We start from the raw sequence: 25,709 nt of genomic DNA, 5'->3' as shown, positions 1-25,709 counted from the left end.
TATTTCTTTTGTCGTGTTCATAGAAATAGAATTTTTTTTGAATGATCTGCTATGCAGTAATCACAACTGACTCTAGGATTTATGAGGAAAGATTTTGGATGCAACGAACATAAGTGGCCTAGATGAGTAACATTGTTTTGTTAGAAGTTGGAAATTTATAGCACCTGTTTGAACTGCTTTTGCACCTTTAGATATGGTTGAGTAGTCTAACATGGATTCTTCGTAAGCTTAATGTTTTTTTATGGTATACTTTTCCTGGTTGCTTATCTGATACAAGTTTCTTTTGTTCAAGTTTTGCAGGCAAAATCTATCTATTGTGCCCTTGATGTTTTTCAGTAGCCACCTCATACTGAAAGAGAAAACCATTAATGCTGGCTGTCGAACTTTAAACTCTCCTCTTCTTCACAAAGTTTTATCTGAAGGTTCTGGGTTTGAAAGAATTTTTTATTTCACAGATTCCACACTTGAGACCTGCTGAATACAAGAGGTCTAGATTGTCCAGGAGCCACAGGACTGTGAATCGTGTCTATGGTGGTGTGTTGTCGATGTGGTTCTATAATTTCTCTAGCTCGATTATGCCCGAGATCTTTCAGGTGGTCAGGATTTATTATTTGCATTCCAGCGTCCCAACAGGTGGCCTTGTGCTTACAATGTCCAGGATTTGATGTTTCAGTGTTTAGAATGAAATCATAGGCCCATTAGTGTCTTTCAAACTGGAAGTTTCTGGGCTCATTATTTTATGGGCTCGGGCTCTACTCATGCTCTACACCTTGGGTACTAGGCTTTGCCTCGTCTCTTGTGATGTTGGGCCTGGGTTGTTAGTATAAATTCCTTGACCCATCTTCAACTACAATCTTCCGAATCATCTTCTCTTTTTTTTAACCGCCCCGGCAAGGAAGACGTGCATCAAATGCTCTGGCATTTATTGAAAAATCGATGAAGATGTATAAATCAACTGAAACTGGAGTCATAGCAAACTCCTCTATCAGCCTTATTTGTTAAAGCCTTGCTTGTGGCCTCAACAATTTGCCCGTTGCTAATGCTTCTGCTGTCGTTTTGCAAACCACGTTTGTGGTGCTAGGAATCAGGAACATTTTGAGGACATCTATGGAAGTTCTCCATGAGAGGAAAAAAACAATAGAAAAGGTGGATACTCCTGATTGGACTACAGTTGCAATTTACTGATAAATGTTAACTTACTTTATTTTTTTAGTTTTAAAAATTTAACTCATGTGTTAATTATATTTTAATTTTTAAAATATATTTTAATTAAGTCATACTTAATTAAATCATCCTAATTTAACTTGTGACTAATAATTTTTAATATGTATAGATTATTAAATTAATAATATGTTGACTTGGATATAAATTATAATTATAATTAAATAATTTAATTTATTATTAATTAAATAATTGATAAATTTTTATTTGAAAACTATATATATTATAATCCTCTAAATATTAGAAAAGTTATTAATAATTTGATGTAACTTCTCAAGAACTGGTTTCTCAATATAATTAATATAATTTCATCAACATTATTTTACTTTAATATTAGAGTATAAAATATATTTCTCATATTAAATTATATTTGTTCTTTGCATAAATATTTAGTATTTAAAAGAGTATCAACGAAGAAATATTTTAGAAATAATGTTTTGATTCAATAAAAATCTCATAATTATAATAGCTTTATAATATTTTTGGCAAAATATTTTTATCTCATGAATTTCATCTTTATTTTAGTTTTATTAATTTAATGTTAAAAATAAATGAAATATTTATTAATAATAAATACATTTTTACTTATAACCTAGAACACATATTAAATCCAATTCAAGCCCAGTCAGCTTCTTTTGCTTGTCTCGAAAAAGTTTAATAAGCTCCCTGGAGCTTTTGCTCCATGCTATTTTTCCAATGTAATAAACATCTATGGGTCTACCGGGTCTCGAGTCTGCCCTCTAGATTAACCAGGTATTGCTAGGCTAAATTTATGGTAAATATATGTCCATCGTTTTTGCATGATGTCAATAATTAACGTAAACTAGAAGGAAGTTGACGGAGAAATCACATAAAAAAAGAGTTTTAGATTAGAGGCTCTTGTTGAAAACAACAGTAAGCGGGCCATATCGAGAAACTTTCAGGAGAATAGGAACCAAACAGTACGATTAATCAAGTTGTTGAATGTTGAAGTACTTTGGTGGCAAGAACCATGTTTAAGGCGCTTCCTTTGGTCTTAAAATTCTCTGATTATTTACTTCTGGAAGCATAAATAATAAAGAATTGAAAAGGAAGAGAAGGGAAGAGAAGAGCATGGAGTGGACTGGTAGTTTTGGCTAACCATAAACCTCCCCAAAAAACACCAAACCCCTAACAACATGTCTTACAAAATTCAAGACTCAGATTTTAGCATTTGGGCTCTCAAGATTCGGAAGACTTACCAGGTAAAGCTAAAATACACTCTCTTTCCACTCTCCTTGGTAATCTAAGACTTATTTTAAGTCTTTATTTTCGACTATTTGGTTGCTTATAAAAGCTCTAACTGCATCGATTTAGCTAAGTGCTTCAAAATGAGAGTGATTATCTAATTCTGAACAATATTGTTATGAAAGTTTGATGTAAAATTTTTGGGGTTTATTTCTTTTAGCATTCACAACTGTAGTTTAGCTCTAATTTTTGTTCTGTCGTGTTTTTGGATCAATCAGTGTTATTGAATTAGAGTTGCGAATGAAGTTTAATTTTGAAGTTTTGTATTCTCAGAGAGCTTGAAGCATGATTTTGGGACATACTGATGGTTTATCAGAACTTGGGTCATCAAGAGATCCCCTAATTGCCTCTCCTGAATCAGAGTTGAATGTTGAGGATGACGAAGAACAGATATTGTATGCAGCTTCCTTCGAAGAACTTGCGAAAAATCATGTTAAATATGACACCATTATATGGATTTCTATATCATTGTTGCTGGTTTTAGCTTGGGGGATTGGCATCATTATGTTGCTCTGTTTTCCCTTTAGAAGATACATGCTTCAAAAGGATATTTCCTCGCGCAAACTGTATGTTACTGCTAATGAGATAGTTTACAAGGTACTCATATGTGTAGTTTTTTTTTTTTTCTCTGGATAATTACAAGAGAGAATTAGTAGCATAGATGCAATTCTTACATTCAGTATTATTTTTCTTGTGTGAAGTTTTCAAGGCCTTCGATACTCTTTTGGCGTGTTGCAACAATTGAGAAGTGCATTCCTCTATCCCTGGTGATTGATGTCATTATTGAACAAGGTATTGATGCAATATCAATAGATTTTTGTTGTGACAGATTTCCATTGCTCTTTTCTTGTTCGCTCTTCCATTTGCTAGATGGAGTTTATAATTTGTGGGTTGCATGTATGATAGTTTAGGCTAGGTGTATGTATGTCTTCCTCTCTAAATCCCTGTTGCCCAAGGATATGGCCTAAAGAGAAGAATAGGCTATGCAGTTTTTTTTTCCTGCCAGGCTACATGATTGTAAATGCTATTTTCCTGTTGGTTGGACAGCTGCTATGCTTTTTTTTTAATTATTTTTCTTGGTTGCTCGTAAGTATTCTTGTCAAAAGTCTGGCTAGCTAATCATTGAATGCACTGCAAATGTGCATATTTTTTTGTCTTTTTGGATGACTCGTGAATTGTATATGCTTCTTCTTCAGTGAAAGATGAATGATTTAATCAATTTTCTTTGTATGCGAACCATGTCCTCTTGAATGATCGCTTCATAAAGACTGGTGAGATTAATATGTTCTGATTCTTCATAGGTTGCTTACAGTCCCTTTATGGAATCCATACATTTAGAGTTGAAAGCATTGTGCATGGAAAAGCCGCACCTGTAGATGAACTCCAGGTTCAAGGTGTTTCCGACCCTGGAGTTTTGAGGAAGGTATTGCAAACTTGATTGGTTACTTTATTGCCTTATTTCACTGTGAATGTTCTTGCTTTTGAAACAAGATGAGCAGGATACAAGTTGGCTATAACAATGCATTTCTTGCAGGTGATAATAACAGAAGCTTCAAAGAATGTACAGGATTTTGGGAAAGGTTGGAATCCTACTCTTGCTATTGAAGAGGAAAGCCTGTCCAGAGTAGGATCATTGAACGAGGGACCATCTGTCTTTAAATCACCATCCAAAAGCTGGAAGGTAATTTAAACTTCAAACTTTTTCTACGTATTCTTTAGAAGTTGTTTCCAATTCTTAGAAGACGTATTCTTTAGAAGTTGTTTCCAATTCTTTATTTATGAAGGCCAACACATCCTTTTCCTCCCATTGAAATATCCTTACTCTAACAACTTCAATCTCACTGTAGTAACACATTTGAGGTTTTTATGCCTTGTTCTAGCTGAGTTATTCAGTTTGTAACAGCCCGAACCATTATGGATTAAGTTCTTATTTTAGCTACCTTATTGTGGAGAATGAACCTTGGATGCTGTGGTTCTTATGATACACATTAAGGTGCGAGTCGAGTTTGGTGCAGCGCAATTTCTATTCTCCCTTGGTACCTTAAACTGATTCTGCTTACAAGACATAGAGGTTCTTTGACTTCTACTTCCCTTGCAAAAGTGAAGTCCATTTCATTTGGATATGCATTCTAAACTCTCAGGAGGATGGATGGTGGGTGCGGATGTGTTACTGCATTCATCAAATTGATGTTCCTGAAACTGAGAGATACCGCCTATACTTTGCAGATGACAGGTTCACCACGCTATACTTCATCAGAGCATAGAGGTTCACCACGCTATGCTTCATCAGAGCATAGGGGTTCACCACGCTACACTTCAATGGAGCATAAAAGTTTAATACAAGGGGAAATGCTGCTAAGTAAACTTGGAGAAGTCTGTGAATCAGTAAAGGTAAGGACCTTTATCTGGTCTTGGCAAATGTAAATAAAGAAAAGAGTTTCCGGTTTTCTTCTGAAATTTTTTTTCTGTGTTCATCCTTGAATGAAGTGGTAAGCATTCCGCGAAACACTTGCCCACTTCCTCGGAACATTCAAACAAATGATTTTTTGAGTTGCCCATCCTTACAAGTATAACTTTCAAGTAACCTAGCACATCATGCTTTTTTTTTCACCTTAGTTTCCTTGACAAGCCGAAAATAGTTGCTTCTGCTAGTATTCTCGTTTGTTTTTGCAAGTGTCCCTCATTTCTCTCTTTTATTTTTCGTACCAGAAAATGGAGTCTCTTATTGAGAAGTCCCAGGCTTCCCCAGAAAGCAGATGAAGTGGAGTAAGGCTCTTTTGGACTGGATCATCAAAGCACAAGCGTATTATACAGAACTGCTTGACTAACCACCCTACCACCAAAGATAAGGGTGGAAAGCATTGATTGCAAACCGTGGACTCCTTCGCGGCTCGTTTTGTTTAAATTCAGCTCGGATTTTTTTTTTTTTTCATAAATTGTTGACCTCTGGGAATTGTTCAATGGATTTTTATCGAGACTGATTAGCGTGAGTAGTCTGACTTTCCTTCCTCTGAAGTCAGGGATTTTTATCGAGACTGATTAGCGTGATGATTAGTAGTCTGACTTTCCTTCCTCTGAAGTCTGACATGTGAATTCATTCATGACTCATGATGATAACTTGAGTTTAACATTCAATTTCTAATCTAATAATGATAACAAAGAAAGAAAGAAACATAATTCTTGACTCTTGAGGCTCAAATTGGAGGAGATCAGAAATTGGTAAAAATTATCGGTCACGGTTAAATCAGAAACACGGACCAAAGGTTTATCTCATCATATCTCCCAGGAAATCGCATTGAGATTAAGAAAATATCCACATTACTAAACATAAAATTAATAAGAAAAGGTAGGGCAAATGGAATCATCAGAGACTTAAATACAAGTAATCACGAAATTAATCGATCATTTTGTTGCAGTTTTTTTCTTCATCCCATGATTTCATTTTGTCCCTCTAGTTTAAAAAATCAGATCAAATCCCCAGAAACAAAACCTGATGAATTTATACCTGTAGAGAAAGCAACTTAAAATCAGAGAAAAAGAGATACACGAGCCAAAGGACACGCCGATAAATAGAGAGAAGGTTGAGGGAGCTTGGTGAGGAAAGGAAAGAAAGGGTCGAGCACTGACGGAAGCGAACGAGTGTGGATTATATTTATAGTGTAGGAGCCTAGGGGTGGAGAAACCCTAATTCAACGCGCTCCAGTTTTGCAACTTGTTGGCGTTTAGTCGAACCGTTCGATTTTCCTGTAAAATATTCACATCGACGGTCCTTCTTTTTCTCATTTCTTTCTTTGTATTTTTCTCCGTATATGATAAAAACCTTTTAATTTTTATGTTTTAAAAATATTTTTTTATTTAATTTAAAATAATTTATTTTTTATTTTTAAATTATTTTAATAATATTATTAAAAATAAAAAATTAATATATTTCTTAAAAAAAATACTCAAAAAAATTATTATTATTATACCAACAAGCAATCTCTGAAATCAATAGACTGCCATTCTTTCACATGTGATGTTTTTTTTCTTTTTCCAAATGGAAAGAAGCCTGATTTTCTTTTATATTTTTAATTAATCAAGCAAGCCTTATTGTATTTCATGTTTCTAATTAATCACTTTTATTATTTAATTAATGAAAAAAACACTTTTTTCTAAATAAAAAAAAGGAGTTTTTAGTACCCTTTCCTTATAAATTACTTGAAATTGAAATGGTACTTTTTTCCTTTAATTTTTTTAATTAATATTTTTTTAAATTTTATTTTTTAATATTATATTTTTTTTTCGAATAAGTTATCTAACTCTTATGGTATAGATAATAGATTTGATACATTAATCTAGTTTATTTATATATTTTTTTAATTTTTTAATTTTTTTTGATCTAGTTTATTTATATATATTTTTAATTTTTTAATTTTTTTTAATATTGAGTTGATTAAAAATTAAATATCATGATTTTTATTTTTTATTTTTTTGCTTTATATTAAGTTGTTTTGGTCTCATGACCAAAAAATAGTACTTAATGAGTTAACCTGAGTTAATTAGAATTGTTTTTTGTATCTTTTTTAATTTAATTATTTTTTTAATTTTATCACTCAATATTAAATCAATTAAAAATTGAATTTTATAATTTGCTTTGACTTATTCTCTATAAAGATATTTTGATCATCTAATGAAAGTCACAAGTTTTGACATTTTAATCTCTATTAAATCAGATTGTTTTTTATTTTATTTCTAATATGTTATCTTGATCTCATGATCTAGGTCATGGATCCTTTAATATTGGATTTGCTTTTTATTATATTATTCCTGTTTCGTAACCCATGTCATGTGTTTAGCGAATTAACCTAGTTGACTTAATTTTTTTTAAAATTAATTTTTTTTCTAATTTTATCATTTAATATTATGTTTAATTAGAAATTAGACTTCATAATTTGTTTTGATTTATTTTTATTAGGTTATCTTAATCCCATGATTCAAGAATAATGCTTAATAGTTTAACTCAAAATATTTTTTATATTATTATTTAATTAAAGTTTTTACAAATTTCATTGTTTAACATTAAATTTGATATGTCTTTTGAAAATTGAATTTCATAATTTATTTTGATTTGTTCTGTATAAGGTTATCTCAGTCTCATTATTAAAGTTGTAAATTTGACAAGTTAGCTAAAATCTAGTTTTTTTTTGTATGAGGTTATCTCAGTCTCATTATTAAAGTTGTAAATTTGACAAGTTAGCTAAAATCTAGTTTTTTTTGTTTTCTTATATGACATTATCATGGTTTCATAATTCGAGTCATAGTTTTGACTGATTGACTCATGTTATTTTTTATATATATTTTTAAATAATTTTTTTAATTTTAGTTTTTAATATTAGGCTGATTGAGTATTAGAATTTGTAATTTGTTTTGATTTTATTTTTACAAGGTTATCTTAGTTTTATAACACGGTTTGTAAGTCTAACAAATTAACTCAGACTATTTTTTTAAATCCCTTTTAATTGATCAATTTCATCATATAAAATTAATTTAATTGAGAATTAAATTTTGTAATTTATTTTTATTTGTTTTTTATAGAATTATTATAATCTCGTAATCTAAGTCTTGAATTTGATATATTCTTATTTGATTTTTATAGAATTACTATAGTATTGTAATCTAAGTCTTGAATTTGATATATTCACTAGGTTGACTTAAATCAATTAAATATACTACTAATTTAATATTAAAAAAATATATCTTAAATTTTTTAAGTTAAATTATAATTTTATAGGTTAAATTATAATTTTATAGATTATTCATATTATTTTTAAAGTTACAAAATAAAAAATTTCACCCGATCAGCAGCATAATAGTGGCCAATGATATAGTCTTTTTAATTTTTAGAAGGGGATGGATTGTAATTATATGCTCCTAAGAATATTTCAAATAAAACTAAAAGGCATCTTTATTGTGTATCGTGCACAATGCAGCTTCCAGTTAAAGATTGATGACTTTTCTTAAAAAACCAAATAGTTGAACAAACACTCGAGGGTAATTTTGTATTTTACATATTTATTGCATGATGTAATTACTTTTGTGTCGTTGAAAAAAAAGAAGAACACAGTTAATATTTTAGGGGTTTTTTCAAAATTTTATTTTTTATATAATCTAATTACTTCATATCTCATGAGATTATTATTATTATTATTATTTTTGCAATTATCGTGGGCGTCAAAACTGTTATAATCTTTTTATAAATAAAAGAAAAGGTGATTAATTGCACGCGTTAACAGGTGAGAAACACCAACACCTCCTGATAACTGTTAATCGCCTTCAAGAACAGCATCCAAAGGGGCGCCACCCCTTACACGGCAGGAAACGTTCTCCACACGCATCTGAATTGAAGTTGAAAGACATTCAAGATGTAAACTTTTAACTCATTTTTCTCAGATTGTACGAAAAATGCAGTGTATAAATAAATGTACGGTGAATTTCCATCTCTTTGCTGCTTTGGTCAATGGCCATAAAGAACATGCTAGTTGTCTTCTATTCATCGCTGTTGAGCATTTCAACCACAGATTTTCATGGCTTGAAGAGAACACTAGCCATATGAAACGTGGCAGTCTCGAATGTAGCAACGCACTCGGGTACTGAGAGGAGACGTGCTTGAAAAAATTAATTTATTGTGATTTTTATTCTTTAAAAACCCAGAAAGAATTACCAAAAACAAAAGCAAAATAGAGTTTAAAAAGGAGTTTAATTTCAGAAATGAAAACTGCAAACATTGCATAATGGAAAGGAGGCGTCGGTGCTAAAATGGGAGCACAAGTACCATTACTTTTTCGACCCATTTTACCTCGTCACGTCTGCAAGGACAAAAATACCCTCCTCCATTCCAAGACATCAAGGCCAAGCACACGCACGCCGTACGCCTACTCCACAGCCCACACTTGGCTGGAAAGACCCCAACAGATCGAACATCTTCATTTCCAACTCTATCCGATTGATTGGTTATTCACCTGTCATCATCGTCTCTCAGGTAGACTCAACTCTCTAATATTAGCGTTTCGACATTCGATCGAAGATGGGAGGAGGAGCAGATCATGGACACGGAGCAGAGGGGGCCCACGGTGACTTTAGGGCGAAGGTTTGGAGCATGAGTGGAGGTCCATACTGCAGGCCCAAGCACTGGCGCCGTAACACCGCCATCGCCATGTTCGGCGTCTTTCTCATCTGCATTCCCATCGCCATGAAATCAGCCGAGCTCGAGGTAATTTTATGTTCTTAATTGTTTTTCTTTCTGTTTGTTTGGTTGCCGAGAAACTGTAGGAATGATAAGGTGCTTGAATTCTGGATCTTAAATCCTTAAAACAGTGTAGGGGACGGCGATTTAGTTAGAGAGGTGTAGCGTAGGACTTTGGAAGGAAATGGATACTGGATTCAAAATTGTTGATTGGAGTGTTTGGTTTTAGTGAAACCTAAGTTGAATTACTTTGGTCTAGTTAATCACTGTAAGGGAGTCTAATTAAGTTCTTTTAATCTTTTGATTTTCAGTATTTTCTCAGTTCATACCAATACTAATGCTTAGTAAATTATCTACATCCAATATTACTTATCATTGGGTTTAATTAAATTCAAATTCCTAATCAGTGTTAAATAATGATGTCTTTCACGTGAAAGGATCAGCTATAATTGGGATAATTGACATTTTTCCTCTTCTTGTTCTTCTTCTTCTTCTTTGCCAGGATCCCTTATAGTTTTATTATTATGCATTTTCTATGCAGTTTATACGACCTTTGTGGCAATTCTGATAGTTTCTGTACATGGGCGGATACGTCTTGGTGCCTACAATAATTGTTTCTTTAACACTTTTACTCATTAAAAAAGGTGCCAACAAGTCTGTATCTAATCAATGATTAGCTATATCAATAATGGGCTTAGCGGTGGTTTATTACTAATGTAGTGGATTCCTTGATTTTTTTTGAGATCAGTATTTCAAATATGTCCATATGTTGTGTAAGTCTATGAAATTGTGGTTCCTTTTGTTTCTGTGTGCGGGCCATGTCTTGTGGGGGACTGCATCAGTTGTTTCTTTAATGCATATTGGAAACTACATTAGTTGTTTCTTTTATGCATATTGGAAAGGATTAGCTATATTGATGGGTGATCTTATGCTCCTGTTTCCAACATATTTCTGGGTTCCTGCCATCACCAGCAATGCCACTGTAACTCATTTATTTTAGCTCCTTGTTCTGCTAATCATCCTCACAAGTCCTCCAGCAACTGCCACTGTAACTCAATTTCTTGCTCCATATTCCATTATCCTTGAACAGATGGACATGTTACAAAATGTTGTTGCTCAAACTTCCAGTGGCCCTTCTTGCTAATGACAGAGGTTCAAATTGATAACATGTCACTAGATTCTAACATTACTAGCTTAGATGATCATTTCAGCTTTCTCAAGCCAAATGTGTTTCTTCTTGATTTTTTGGTTACCCGGACATTATTGTCCAAATCATATTTCAGATCACACAAACACTGTTCTAACAAAGGAATGTGTACATTTCTTTTATATCAAAGGAAAATATATTTTATGATTGAAGTCTTTTTTAGTCTTGGACTCTGGTGGAGTTGAGTGTTTGGTAAAATCTCTACTAAACTGTTCTGTTTGTCTCATGCTTTTCCTTTTTAAAACCCAGGTATTTAACTTTTCAAGTGGTCAAATTTTGGCTGTCTCATTGTTCCTAATTTAATAATCTCTACGTCCAGTTCTATAGTCCGTGTTGCTCTTTTTACACTTAGAAATAGCCTATAGATTCCTGAGCTATTTTTTGAACCATGTACTTGTTTTTATCAATCTTAACAAATGGAATATCCCCTCGCTGGTGTATCTTTTTGATCTCACTCCTTAAAGGTGAGAGGAATCAGGTGGTCCTTGAGACATGCTTTGTGAATTGATTGAATGTTGATCTATTCTTGGAATGCTGCGACTCATGAGATAGTACAGAGGTTGCTGTATATGCTGATATGGAATGGTAGGCCATTCCTGGGTTTCTCCTAAGAGACTGCAACATGACTGTTATGGAGATCTCTCCCTATCAAATAGACATGAAGCTGATGATTTATTTTGCGGTTCCTTCTTTGGTCTCATATTGTACTCACTTCATTTAGTAATTATTTGTTAATGGATGAGTATGATTTAGACATTATATGCCGAGCTTTTCTAGCATAAGTCCGGTTCTCCATTAGTAACTTAGCAGAGTAGGGAGCTAAGAAGAGATGTTGCAAGCACTTGCTTGTCTAATTTATGTTTGGTTTTGAATTCGTAATTTGGAATCGCTTAAATGCCTAAAATGATAATTTTACTGCAGCAACGGCCACATCATCCTGTTCGTCCAATTCCATCACAACTCTGGTGCAAGAACTTTAGGACTAAAGATTACAATGACGTGCAGTAATTTTGGAGCTTCTGTTGCTGGAAGTTTCTGCCTGGCAAAGTGCCTGCTGTATCTTTTTGGTTGCAGGTTTGAGAAAATTGAGACTTGCTCTGGTAATATTAGAATACGATTTTAAATCGTACAATTTAAGGAGTGGATTGTATCCTTGGTGATATTGTTAATAAATTGTTGTCTGTCTTTTGCCATCAAGAAAATGTTGAAACTGCTGCTTGAGATTTCAATTTTGATGCTATTTTCCTTTCCTTTTCATCCGAGTCTTATGACATATTAAGCAGGAAGAGAACTAAATTAAAAGCAGAAAAGCTTAGAATTAGAAGAAAGGGGTTGAAGGAGGAGAAATTGGGGTTGGAAAACTAAAAGTCGGTAATATTTTTATCAATTCATTATACTATGATCATAATGTTAAAAATTACAAATAAATAGTAAAACTCTAATCATAATTAAATTTAGCTAAAACCCACCAACTAACAAAAGTCCAACAAAAGAATATTAACTAAATTTCAATAATAAAACTAAATAAAATCGTGCCTGAAAGAGTATGGTTGTGTTAATTATGATTCTTGGTTACCTCATTTGTGGTTAAAGAAACCCAATCCTATCCAGTGTAGTTTAAGGTTGCTTTGATGATATTCTTGAATATTGTGATTAAGTTATTGTGTTGTTTCTCCTGCAATTCAAGTACTATTTTAATGTGGTAAGTACTATTTTAATGTGGTTATATAGCTCATGAACCAGGATTTACTGAATGTGACCTTCATCATCTCTAGTAAAATTTCATTATCCCTAATGACAAAAAAATTATGAATTCAAAATAGCATTAATATGTTTATTTTATATGTTTATTTTATGTAATGATAAGAATAATGAGAGACATGAGTTTTAAAAGGATCATTATGGATATGTTTTTGTGTTTTATATATAACAAAGCTTTCTCTGTTAAAGCTAGAGTTAATATCAAAGTTCGATAAGAATCTAATGACATAATTATATGGTAGTTTGAATGGTCTAATATAATTTTTTACTATTTTTTACTGGTTTTCGAAGGACATTATTCATGTATAATCTCTATTTTAAAATAATCTCTAATAATGCATCATTATATTTATATAAATCAACTTGAAATTTACATTGTTCATTACTTACTTGAATTTATTTTATAATCTTAACATGCAAATTATAAATTATTATATATGCAAAAGACTCAGCTGACTTAAATATCATAACTTCAAGAGATATGAGAAAATCTATATATATATATATATATATATATATATATATGGTTTGGACTTAGTCTAGCAAATTTAGATTATTTTAATCTTTCTCGTAACTTTTTGAGGTCACTGTATTAAAGAGTTCAACATGATGCTTAATTCTGTTAAATTTTGGATGTCAAGCTTAGGAAATAAAGAACTTGAAAGCTTAGAAGGATAATATATAGAAATTCTTTTAACACTTCATTTGCCAGTTCAAGCGATTCGGGTTTTCTAAAACTTTCTCTAAAACTAAAATGAATACATTAGTTTCTTCTTTAACCTCATTCTCAAACTCATCTAGATTTGTTATGTTTAGTTTTTTTTTTACACATTATTTTTATTTAAATTACTAAAATCCTTAAGTTTAGACATTATTTTTATTTAAATTACTAAAATCCTTAAGATTAGTCTCATACACTTGATTACTATAATTTTCTCTCTGTCTATATTCTTGTTTTCTTAGATGATTATATTTGATGAAAATATAACTGAAATCTTGACATTTAACACGTTGAATCTTTGAATTCATCCAAGATATTTTATTTATCTTTTATTGATAACTTATTTGCTCTCATCTTTATAAATTGGACACTATTAGAATTAGGTTTATAAAGTGAAATGTCTAACAAAGAATTAAAACCTAACAGAGACACTATAAGGGTTCTAACATTTTGTTCATTTACTCTCGTAACTCACTCATAGTTATGCACTAAGATATAAGCTTGGTCAAAAATGAAAATACATTGGATTATAAACTCTATTCAAATATCATCTTCCAAGTATCAATGAAACCTAGTCAGAGTTGTGATCTGGTTCTCTCTAATGACACATCAAATTGTGCTATATATTTGCTATTAGACTTGTATATTTGCCTGACATTGCTCGATGGTGATTGGCTTGATTTGTGGATGTGGCTGCGGCAATAAAAGAGATTGAGTCGAGCTATCGGTGTATCTCTGGTATATGGTTGTCTCTAGCATGGTGGCTGGTGTGCCGGGGGAGAAGGTGAATAGTGAAGAAGAGAGAATGGACTCGAAGAAAAAGAGAAAAAATAAGGGTTGAAAAACTAAAAGTGCTTGTATGTGTACAATCTCCGAACTAAAGAGTAATTAGTTGAGCTATCTTTTTGTCATCTTTGTTTGTACACATACGTAATCTATGCCACCAGTCCCCCATTAACATGACTTCAAATTTCCAAGGTTTGACACTGACAGAGCAAGAATTTGCAGTAACGAGAGAATGGTGGGAAAAAAACTGATTGACTTGTGTCTTTGTGTGAGAAGGCTTGTTAGATAGTGAAGTTGCCGGATCACAGCAGAACCCTTCTAGGTACCGTTGGGCAGACTCTGAAGCAGCAGGGGTTCCAAGCGGCCCCAGTAAAGTCGCATGGAGTCTTCATTTTCAAGCATGGTCTTAAGACTTGGTAGTTGGTTCAGTTAGCCAGATTCATCTAAGACCGAGTTGATCTAGGACTAAAACTAGATTGGATTTTAAAAAATTAAAAAAGTTAAAAACTCATTGATTAAACAAGTTGATTCAGTAACCCAATTTTAATATATTAATTAGTTATTTTTACTGGATTTAAAAAAAAGAAAAAAAAAGTTAAAAACTCATTGATTAGACAAGTTGATTCAGTAACTCAATTTTAATATATTAATTAGTTATTTTTTAAATTAAAATCATATTATTTTAAATTATAAAAAAATAAAATTAACACAGGTAAAATCTGTAATTTATATCTTGAACCCGTCAACCACCGTTCCGTGTTTAAAAACTCTGTTTTCAAGGGCTGGTCACCTTCTCCTCGCGTCGCCCACAAATGAAAAGGTGGAAAAAGAGATGAACGACCTTTCCAAGTAAAAAAAGGAAAGCATCAGAAAACCAAGGACAAATGAGCAAAAGACATCAGTTCGCCGCAACTGGAAAAAAGACCAAAAAAGTGTGCTTTCAATCTTCTAGACAATGGAATAGGCATCACATTTCAGATGGAAATATGGAATCGATACCATTCGATTGTTTAGAATTTACAAGCTCTGGCCAGGATTCTATAAAAAGATGAATTATGGGTATCCAATTCTCTCTGGGTTTACAAGCACTGCTCAAGATTATGAAAAAAGTGAATTACTTAGTATCATGTTCTCTTAGAGTCTATTCTTCGGGAAGTATCTAATCACTGTTAGCCATCCATCCATATGACCCTTCACCCTTCAGTTGATCTGTACAAGATGAACTCGTGATATTCTCCTTCGATGCACGAAGCGAATAAGAGAAGCTTTTTGCTGTGGTCATTCTCCTTCGAGCTGCAGACTTTAAATTCTTCACTGTTACTTACAACTTTGGAAACCAATTTGCAATGTATTTATGGAACAAGATGAATTCGAGCAAAACCAGCATGCTGTATATGACCAAAACTGTCCCCATGCTTGAAATAATTCCAGCTGCGTCACTTCGAGGGTAGAAGAAGTGTGAAAGGAAAAGGAAATATGCGGAGAAAAGTCGAGGGGTCATGGAAGATGACATATTCTTAATCTCCTTGGAACAAAATCTATAATTTGATGGTTTTTGTTTTATAATTTGATGGTTTATTTATATGTATAATGAGGTGTACAAGTTATGCTACGTTGGAAAATATATTAAAATAATATTTTTATTTATTAAAAATAATTTTTAATATTAACATATTAAAATAATAATAACAATAAAAAATTTTAATTTTTTTTAAAAATATTTTTATAATTTAAAAGTTTAAATAGGTGAGATTGTAAGATATAATTTATATTATTTTTAATATATAAAAATTTTTAAACTTGAAATTTACACATAATTTATATTATTTCGTGTTTAATTTTTATTATATAAAAATTTTTAAATTTGAAATTTACACAGAATTTATATTATTTCGTGTTTAATTTTTATCAAATAAATAAAAATAGTATAATTTGAGTTTGTGATTACTTAATTATTAAGACTATGATACCGTATAAAAAATTAATTTAATTGAAAAATTTATATAGTTAAATAAAATTTTATTATATAATTTATATTATTTTTTAATAAATATATTAAATATATATTTTAAAAAAAACAACAACACATCAACCCTGTTCAACTTTTTTTACAGGGGATCCACACGATGAAACGTCCCCAGTTACAGCCAAGCTCTTTATAACTTTATGCTTGATTTTATTCTTCCAACATCATGAACATCTTCCCTGCAGGAACTTCGGATTTTCAACACTGTCGTGATCAGAATGAAAGACTTGAAAACTAAATTGCTCTGGTCCTCCCTTTGTCCTGATGTTGATTCATGAACTAGCATTGGCATTTTATTTGATTGGACAGGAGAGAAAGATAAACGGAATAAACCAATATCAATGTTTGCACCACAGACTGCAGTAAGCGAACTCCTCTCTCTCCCCTCTTTACTAGCTAACCTAATTAATTGAGTGCTTTCTTAGTATTGCGTTTCCGTCTTTAAAGTATATTTGTTTAAAAAGGAATATTATAAAATTATACTGATATATTTTTAAATAAAAAATACTATTTATTAAATTACCAAATAATTGAAACTTTATTCATCATTCTTCTCATTTCCACCCTTTCTTCTCTCCTGTTGAGTTTGTCAGCTATCTCCTTTTGATCCCTCAACTTTGGCACGAACGAGTTTGAAAACAAAGGGAGCGTTGGTTTTTAAGGTTGTAATTGCTTTTGGTTCGGGAAAAATATTAAATTAATATTTTTTAAATATTATTTAATGTGTTGATATTAAAATAAAAATAAATAATTATTTTGATATCTTTTATATTAAACTATTACCATTGAAATACATTACTACTAAACACACATTAAATAACTTTTTAATACAATCCTTTAAATGTTAAGATAAACTAATAATGGCAATAATTTTTGTAAATAAATATGATTGAGGTCTACCACTCAATTTATGCTGCCTAAGATAATGGTATAGATTTACTTTGAGAGTTTTTTTTATTTAAAAATATATTAAAATAATATATTTTTAAATTTTTTTAAATTTATTTTTAATATAAGTAAATTAAACTATCAAAAAATATAAAAAATAATTAAAAATTAAAAATTAAAATTAATAAAATAATTATGCAAAAAGCTTTGCTCCAGGATTTCAAAGTGTAGTTATTGTTATTTTTTAAAATGTTTTTTACTCAAAAAAATATTAAAAAAGTATTTTTTTATTTTTTTAAAAATTATTTTTGATACCAACTTATTAAAATAATATAAAAATATTAATTTAAAATAAAAAATAAAAAAATTTAAATCTTTTTAAATACTTTTAAAACACAAAAATAAATAATCTCAAATTTCTTCGATATCCATTCATACCGTCAAACTCCACCTAAAACTGTTCGTAAATACGTTACAACTAAAATAAAAAAAGAAAAACAAATCTTCCAATCAAGCATGAAACAAAAAAACCGCTGTCAAAACCCGAATAACTTGATCCACGTGGCAGAAATTGAAGACACCTCGGCTAAAGGGACTCCATAACATACCTGATTCAATTTCAACCCGTCCTTGAGCTATTTTCGGGCATCTTAGCCTTCTTTTCCTTTAAAAGTAACAGCTCCAACAATGTCTGTTTCAAACCCCGATAAAAATAAAAATAAAAATAAAAATAAAGTGAGAGAAAGTGAATTCATTTTAATAATTTTATTAACACACTATAAATTGACCTCAAGCAGTGAGCTTAGTTGAACTGTCATCATTACTGGTCTGTATTTAACATGCTTTGAAGCCTTCTGTAGATTTTTTTTGATTCAGCTAACAAGGTCTGGTTGGTTCTAGATTTGTTTGTGTCTAAGGAAAAATAATGTGGAGATTAGCGCGGTGTGCGTCGTCGAATTTGAGCAGATCGTTGCGGAGGCGATTTTTCTCCACGGCGGCGATTCCAGGTCCTTGTATTATTCATAAACGTGGCACTGATATTCTCCATGATCCATGGTTCAATAAGGTTAACAATTCTTCATCTCTCTCTCTCTCTCTTAGTTTTTGTAACTGTATTTTCAAGATAGTTGTTTCTGTTATTCTGTTACTTCTTGATTGTCTTTGCAAGAAAAGAAGCTGTAGGATTCGTTAGTTCCTCGTGAATTGCAAGATTCTGATTTTGTTGAAATGTACTATATTGCGATGCATTTTGAGTTTTTTGAATAGGCTTTCTGCACAGAGTGAATTTATTTGCACTGAAATCTTGCAATTTCTTTGTTTTTTTGCCCATCTTGAGTTGGACTTTTTTACGTAACTACAAGACTTCGAAATCCTTGGCTTTTATATTTTCTTAACCCTCAAAATAATAATATCTGCTCAAAAACTGATTTTTTTTCATGGTTTCTATTTTTATTTAAGAGCAGGATACAGGATTTCCTTTGACTGAAAGAGATCGACTAGGGCTGCGTGGCCTGCTTCCACCTCGTGTTATATCCTTCGAGCAGCAATATGATCGTTTTAGTAAGTTTAATTCCGACCTCCTTGAAGTTGTCATTTTCTGCTTTTTGCTCAAGTAACATAAAGCTAAGCTAACGCGCTTGTGGAATTGAAAATGTAGAATAAGTTGAAAAAATAAAAACTTGATGAGTGCATTAATTAGTTAATCCTTAATAAAATTGCCTCTGAGATCTCATAATTCTGGAATTAAGTAGGCAGTTAATTAGTTAGGTTGTCAAAATACAAGGTACAGTAACTTTTGCAAAGCATGTTCATTGGAATAATTTGATGTCTCGTCTTTATAAATGCCTACGGTTTTATCTCTTCATAGTCCATTTCTTTGATAGAAATTGCAATTTTGAGGAAAGCTTTCTGTGTCTTCTTTATCATGTAGTTTTCCTGCACTGCCTCTTTTAAGTGAATGGTCTCTCTGTCTGTGCTTTAACTAACATTAATAAGCTTTGGTTGTTAGTGGAATCGTATAGGTCCCTTGAGAAGAATACCCAGGGCCAACCATACAGTGTTGTATCTTTAGCAAAATGGAGGATCTTGAATCGACTGCATGACAGGAATGAGACATTATACTACCGAGTAAGTTCCGTTGCAAATTTCATCTTTAACGTTTAAAATTTAACTTGCTTTAATTGACTTTTTATGTCTTTCCTCGCCAGGTCCTCATTGATAACATTAAAGATTTTGCTCCAATTATATACACTCCAACAGTAGGGTTAGTATGTCAGAATTACTCAGGATTATTTAGACGCCCACGTGGAATGTATTTTAGTGCAAAGGATAAGGGAGAGATGATGTCAATGATCTATAACTGGCCTGCTCAACAGGTATTGTGTGAATCTCGCTTGAGTGTGGCGGATATGACAACATTTTCCTTTTGCCTCTCTTCCTTATTGGAGCTTTGTTGTTGACAAAGTAATGAAGATTGTGTTTTATTCTTGTCATGATACTGCTTGTTTAAATTGCTTTTGTGTGGTGCAGGTAGACATGATAGTGCTTACAGATGGCAGCCGTATTCTTGGCCTAGGTGATCTTGGAGTTCAAGGAATAGGAATACCCATTGGAAAACTAGATATGTATGTTGCTGCTGCTGGTATCAATCCACAGAGAGTATGTACTCTTGTTCTCCCTGCTGGTTTCTGTGTGTGCTTTTTAGCTCTGTTTAGATATTTAGAGATGGAATTTTGTTACTATGCTTGTTTTTTATCTACATGTACGAAAATATATAATGAATGGCTTGGCAGTGCTTGCTTGAAGATCTGGAGTTTCTGAAACTTTGGAAATTAAATTTAGTTCTACTCATTCTCATATATTATTGGTTTTGTAACTAATCTATTACCTCGTGTATCACTGAACCCATGCTTATGGCTAACAGATACTCCCAGTTATGTTAGATGTTGGTACTAACAATCAAAAGCTGCTTGAAGACCCTCTTTGTGAGTAGAACATACGTGTTTGGATCGTAACAATTTCTTGTTGTTGCAGAGAATGAATGAATTGTATCAAGTGCTTTTGAAACTGCTCTTTCTAAGAAAAGACCTTGTGACTTTCATTTTCACAGATTTAGGACTTAGACAACCTAGGCTGGAAGGAGAAGAGTACCTATCAATTGTTGATGAATTCATGGAAGCTGTTCATACTCGCTGGCCCAAAGCCATTGTACAGGTATTGCCTTTACTAAGATTGTCATATTTTTTCCTTTTCAATTATGGTAGTCTCATTCATGCCATTAACTTGATGATTGGGAAAATCTGCCAGTTTGAAGACTTTCAGATGAAGTGGGCATTTGAAACACTGCAAAGATATCGTAAGAGGTTTTGCATGTTTAATGATGACATACAGGTGAGTACTGCATACTTGCTGCAGTATGCCAGTGCATTTACTTGGAGTATATAATCTATTGCCGAGTGCTATACACTATCATGGATGATCTGCAATGAATGCAATTGAGCTTGCTTTGGGTCTTATAGGGAACTGCTGGTGTTGCACTTGCGGGGTTACTGGGAACAGTGAGAGCCCAAGGCCTACCATTATCTGACTTTGTTAACCAAAAGATAGTCGTAGTGGGTGCTGGGAGGTAATTACAGACAATCATTTTGATATATTAAATTAACAGGCTTTCTCATCTTTTTATCACCCCCCCTCCAAAAAAAAAAAAGAAGTTAATGCATTTGCAAATGATTTTTCCATGCTTGCATGTGCTTATCCTTTGTATTATTTTTCCTTTTCTTTTTCTTTTCCTGCTTACAGCGCAGGGCTTGGTGTCCTAAACATGGCAATACAGGCTCTTTCAAGAATGTCTGGGAACAATGAAACGGCTGCAAAGAATAAATGTTATCTCCTTGATAAAGATGTAAAATGCTACACTTTTCTCTTCAAACACAGCATTTTGTGATATCAATTTTCTATGTTTTTTTGACGTGCCAGCGAGTTCTTATCCTTGATAAAATGGATCAGTGATCTGATGGATTTATGAGAATCTATTTTACCAAGTGGTTCAATTATTTTGTGCTAATGATCAGCATAATATTGACGGGGTTGTTTTTTAGGGGCTAGTGGTCAGATTAAGAAAATGTTATTAAGATCAAAGGATATTTATCGGCATGTGATTGAAATATCATCTGCATGATTGGGATCATTCACAGAATTATGTTTGAGAAAGAGACTTGTCTCGCATGCAGGGCCTCATTACAAAAGAGAGGAAAAATATTGATCCAGCTGCAGCACCATTTGCCAAAGACTTGAAAGATGTTGAAGGGCTTAGGGAGGGAGCTAGTCTAGTTGAAGTGGTAAAATCTCCATGAACTCAAGACAGATCTTTTATGATCCGTGAAAAGAAGCATTTACTTTTTACCTGTTCAACCTTAGAATTATATTTCTTTGTAAGAGTTATAGTTGCTGACAGCTAAATTTTGTTCAGGTTAAAAAGCTGAAGCCCCATGTGCTTCTTGGTTTGTCTGGGGTCGGTGGGATCTTTAATGAAGAGGTAAAGTCTTTGGCTCTTTGTTGTCATTCATAGTTCCTTATAATTAGTTGTTACTGACTTTTGGTGCACTATCACCTTCCTTTCTGGTGGGGAGTTCTACTACATTTATGACATTAATTTTTCAACTGTGTTCAGACATAATGATTTCAACCTGAAATAAAACAGAGTACTGAATGAATAATATTACATCCCCATATTCTTTAAACAAGAACTCTGAACTACCTGCAAATAGGGCCTTTACAAGGATCGTAGTTAGTTAGTTTCCATATAGTCCCCCAAGTATAACACTGTGAAATGTTGCTGTCAAATAATATTATGTTCATATCTATCCTTCCATCAATCTTACTATTGATTGCAATTTGAATCAGGTGCTCAAGGCCATGCGAGAATCAGATTCAACTAAACCTGCTATTTTTGCTATGTCAAACCCCACAATGAATGGTTTGTTCTGGCAATTTCCTCAAACTTCCAGAGTTTATGATGGCTGTTAGATTTTTTCTGTTTATAACCTGTCTGTTTTTCGGTGGAACAGCTGAATGCACTGCTGCTGATGCTTTCAAGTATGCTGGACCAAATATAGTTTTTGGAAGTGGAAGCCCATTTGAAGATGTTGATCTAGGTACGCGACTTTCATATTTATGTTTTTTGTTTCAAAGTCTTTTGACAGAATACAACAATGATCTAGAAGAGTTTGTCCTGTTACTGCATATAATAATACATTTAATGGTTGTTTTTATTGCCTTCAACAACCTCATGCATGTTTGCAGGAAATGGAAAAGGAGGACATGTAAATCAAGCAAATAATATGTACCTGTTTCCTGGGTTCGTGTGTCTCTGTTGTTTTACACTTTGAATTTTTTTCCAATCAGGTGTAAATGATGAAGTTTATGTATAATTTTGTTTCCCATTTCAGGATTGGTTTGGGAACTCTTCTCTCAGGTGCACACATTATAACTGATGGAATGTTGCAAGCAGCTGCTGAATGGTATAGACATAATTTGCTCACTTGCCTCCCTTCTCTTACCTAAAACTGTTTTGATTTATTTGAATGAACTATAGTTGATGCTGTAGAAAGCTCATAAATGTTTTCAATGATAGCAGTACTTTACTCACTATGATGCAAACTGACACGTTGTCCTGAAAATTATCAATAATGAGCTGGCTACCAAATTTTGGGTGATATTAGGTGTTACCCATGTGTCTTATATTTTTGGATTGATAGATCTGTAAGTTGGTTATGAATTTAGCGGTTGACAGTTGTCCCATCCTTTTGCATTAGGATATTTATGCCTTGATAGTTTTGTTAAGCTGTTCAATAAGATTCATGCCCACCTAAATGGCTTGCAGAATTATATATTTATTTTATGTTCTTAGACATCCACTATTGGTGAACAAATTACCTTCATGAAAACGAAACATAACACATGCCTTTCAAAGGTCTGCAAGTATCTTTAATATTTAGTTGATATTTTTTAAATGTTTCTGATGATATCACTTGGCTTGAAGTTTGTTTTCCCTGTAAATTGCTGACACGAGTTAATTGGTACAGCCTCGCTTCATACATGACAGACGAAGAGATCCAGCACGGCATTTTGTATCCATCTATTGATAGGTAATGTTTCCAGTTGTAGGTGGTTACAATTTCTTTTCTCCTTTTGGGAAGTAGGGGATCTCGTACCTGCATTTTGCTATTTGAAATATTCAGTGTTGCATGACTAACCTGCATTCTTATGGCATTGATATAATTTTCAGACAGTACAATTGCTTGATGAACCTGCTTCTAGCCACTCACATTATCCGTCTGCAAGCTATACCACTATCTTCATTTTGTTTCATTTTATGTCAAAAATGTCATATTCTACGTCTTGCATATCGCTGGAATTTGAGCAGCCAATCATTCCTTGATGGAAGCGGATAATCATTTTCTTAAGGATCATGATTTAGAAAAACATCATGTAATTAGACTTAGAAGGTAGATTGGCAAATGGATATTAAAATTTATTTTGTAAATAAAGTGTAACGTATTTGTGGTTGATACCCACTGTTGTCTTGCCTTGCTGGTTAGTTGTCATCGCCACAAAAAGAGGCACATTCCACTTTACTTTATTTTGGAGTCTCATTGTTGACTGATGCCACTTTGTTTATTTATGCAGTATTCGGCATATTACAGCAGAGGTAGGAGCTGCTGTTCTGCGAGCAGCCGTGGAAGAAGACGTGGCAGAAGGACATGGTGAGGCAGGCCCCCGGGAGCTCAAGCACATGTCAAAAGTAAGTAGCTATTGTAAATGCAATGCTGATGATGAAAATACGTCCAATGAAACACAAATTCTATATTGATTGGAAGCAATACAATTAAAGGAACCTATATTAACTTGAGAGGTGTTAATAAATAGAGCAAGGAATATGTGCAAACATAAATTTATTTTTCTTTGTTGATTGAATAAATAAACACATAATAGAATCATTATGCACGTTTTCTTTGTCAAAGTTATTGGGTATTTGCACTGTATGGAGCAAGATAGCTGGAAGACATGACACAAGGAAATTACCATCTAGTCGTTACATATCTCGCATGCATATACATCAATTCAACCAGCCTTCGCTTGTGTAACAACTATAAGAATTATCTACTCGTTTATTTTATCGTGTGAATTGCTTAAAAATGTCTACTTATTTTTTTTCTGTGATTTTGGGTGCAGGCGGAGACAGTAGCATATGTGTCACGGAATATGTGGTTCCCTGTTTACAGCCCTCTTGTTCATGAGAAATAAGGCTCGAATGACCTTTCCTAATATTTTCCATTGGGGCCATTTTCTTCAAACTAGGTCAGATCATGTAGCCCAACCATTATATTTTATTTCTGCTTGTTTTCCTGAACTCATAATTTGCCAACTTCAGAAATAGAAGGGCGAGTAATGGAAGCAGGAATTTAATATTCTGGCTCACCCACCGGAGTTCTGATTTGTCACATGTAACGGATTAGTTTATGTATAATATTGAATTCATTTTCTGGGGGCAGTGTCACAATTAGTCATTTTTCGTTTTGAGATCGTGCCAGGTTTCATAAAGAGAAAAATATTGTGTTTTTCCTGCGCTATGCTTACATTGAAAAGTCAATTCGCATCCTCCGTTTCGCTTTTGGTTAATTGCACTTAAAATTACCGGTCCATGTGAATAACGTCCTTTCCTCCTGAATTGATTAGCATTCCAGGATATAAAGTAAAAATGTGTATTGAATTAATTGAGAGATATTTATCCGCAAATAACACGTGCAAATCTTGTGTTCCCCCCCTCAAAAAAAATAAAAATAAAAATAAATCCATTGATCATGGAGACATTAACCCGAACTCCAATTACCATAATGAAATCATTACCAAGAATTCAAATTCTAGTGGGGTGTGCAAGGCTGAGGTGGGCTGTAGCCCAGAGAGAAAAAAAAATCTTAATATTTAATGTACAAAACTTTAATCCACACATAGATGCATATAAATGCAGCAATTAATAGTTTGAATAAGTTTTGAAAAAAGATCTTTTAGTGTTCTAATAAATCTAAATTAAATTTTTTTAAATGTATTTTCCTAAAAAAACCCGATTTGACATTAGTATTCCCATCTAATATTATTTAAAAATATAAAATGATTCTTAATAAACAACCAACTAAAATATTGAATTTTTTTATTAAGTTTTTATATAAATAATTTATTTTTTATTTAACAAATTGATAAATATCTTCATGCAAAAATAATTAAATTATATTCTTTTCTTTATCTTTAATATTTAAAAAATATAAATTCATTTTGGATTTCACATGCATAGACTAAAAGATTTTATTCAATATAAATTATTATATTAAAAGCAAGATGTTATTAAATATATTAATTTTTTTTCGGTTAAAATTTAAAAAACTAACCAGTTTCCTTATGACATTCATTAACTAAATCTTGTTAATATATTTATTAAAATTTAATTATTTTATGCAATAATTTATGAGCTTTTACAATAAATTCTCTTACAAAATAGAAAAGATAAATATTAATTGGAAAAATAAAATTATTATTAGCAAATAACCTAACTAAG

The 25,709-nt window shown here is 32.3% G+C and overlaps 3 protein-coding genes across 7 annotated transcripts; all 3 read left to right on the top strand.

Annotated features, from left to right (window-relative positions):
- The first annotated feature begins 2,098 nt into the window (after window positions 1-2,098).
- LOC105124902 (uncharacterized) lies at window positions 2,099-5,551 on the top strand. 4 transcript variants are annotated; one of them, XM_011025090.1, is made up of 8 exons: window positions 2,099-2,444; window positions 2,761-3,084; window positions 3,189-3,279; window positions 3,789-3,910; window positions 4,022-4,168; window positions 4,714-4,776; window positions 4,810-4,878; window positions 5,197-5,477. In XM_011025090.1, the coding sequence occupies exons 2-8, from the start codon at window positions 2,773-2,775 to the stop codon at window positions 5,245-5,247; spliced, it is 855 nt and encodes a 284-aa protein (XP_011023392.1). In that variant the 5' UTR covers window positions 2,099-2,444; window positions 2,761-2,772; the 3' UTR covers window positions 5,248-5,477. The 4 variants fall into 4 exon arrangements, 3 of the variants coding, with proteins under 3 accessions (XP_011023392.1, XP_011023393.1, XP_011023391.1); XM_011025091.1 differs by having other exon boundaries at window positions 4,714-4,778; window positions 4,821-4,878; XR_842149.1 differs by adding an exon at window positions 5,508-5,551 and having other exon boundaries at window positions 2,100-2,444; window positions 4,714-4,878; window positions 5,197-5,449.
- Window positions 5,552-9,248: 3,697 nt separating this feature from the next.
- Window positions 9,249-12,145, top strand: LOC105124901 (uncharacterized). Its single transcript, XM_011025088.1, has 2 exons — window positions 9,249-9,736; window positions 11,838-12,145. Exons 1-2 carry the CDS (start codon window positions 9,551-9,553, stop codon window positions 11,922-11,924), a joined length of 273 nt encoding a protein of 90 aa, XP_011023390.1. The 5' UTR covers window positions 9,249-9,550; the 3' UTR covers window positions 11,925-12,145.
- A 5,649-nt stretch (window positions 12,146-17,794) lies between these two features.
- Window positions 17,795-24,679, top strand: LOC105124900 (NAD-dependent malic enzyme 59 kDa isoform, mitochondrial-like). 2 transcript variants are annotated; one of them, XM_011025087.1, is made up of 20 exons: window positions 17,795-17,924; window positions 17,999-18,164; window positions 18,562-18,658; window positions 19,107-19,225; window positions 19,306-19,473; window positions 19,628-19,756; window positions 20,022-20,082; window positions 20,208-20,311; window positions 20,405-20,488; window positions 20,617-20,723; window positions 20,897-20,999; window positions 21,328-21,435; window positions 21,567-21,632; window positions 22,001-22,073; window positions 22,165-22,251; window positions 22,400-22,454; window positions 22,546-22,617; window positions 23,182-23,244; window positions 23,786-23,900; window positions 24,332-24,679. In XM_011025087.1, exons 2-20 carry the CDS (start codon window positions 18,024-18,026, stop codon window positions 24,401-24,403), a joined length of 1,824 nt encoding a protein of 607 aa, XP_011023389.1. In that variant the 5' UTR covers window positions 17,795-17,924; window positions 17,999-18,023; the 3' UTR covers window positions 24,404-24,679. The 2 variants fall into 2 exon arrangements, with proteins under 2 accessions (XP_011023389.1, XP_011023388.1); XM_011025086.1 differs by having other exon boundaries at window positions 17,795-18,164.
- The last annotated feature ends 1,030 nt before the right edge of the window (window positions 24,680-25,709 follow it).

The sequence above is a fragment of the Populus euphratica genome, unplaced genomic scaffold (genome assembly GCF_000495115.2).
Source record: "Populus euphratica unplaced genomic scaffold, PopEup_1.0 scaffold32.1, whole genome shotgun sequence".
Lineage (NCBI taxonomy): Eukaryota > Viridiplantae > Streptophyta > Magnoliopsida > Malpighiales > Salicaceae > Populus > Populus euphratica.
Note: the sequence above shows the minus strand (reverse complement) of the source record. Positions and strands in the feature narration are given on the sequence as shown.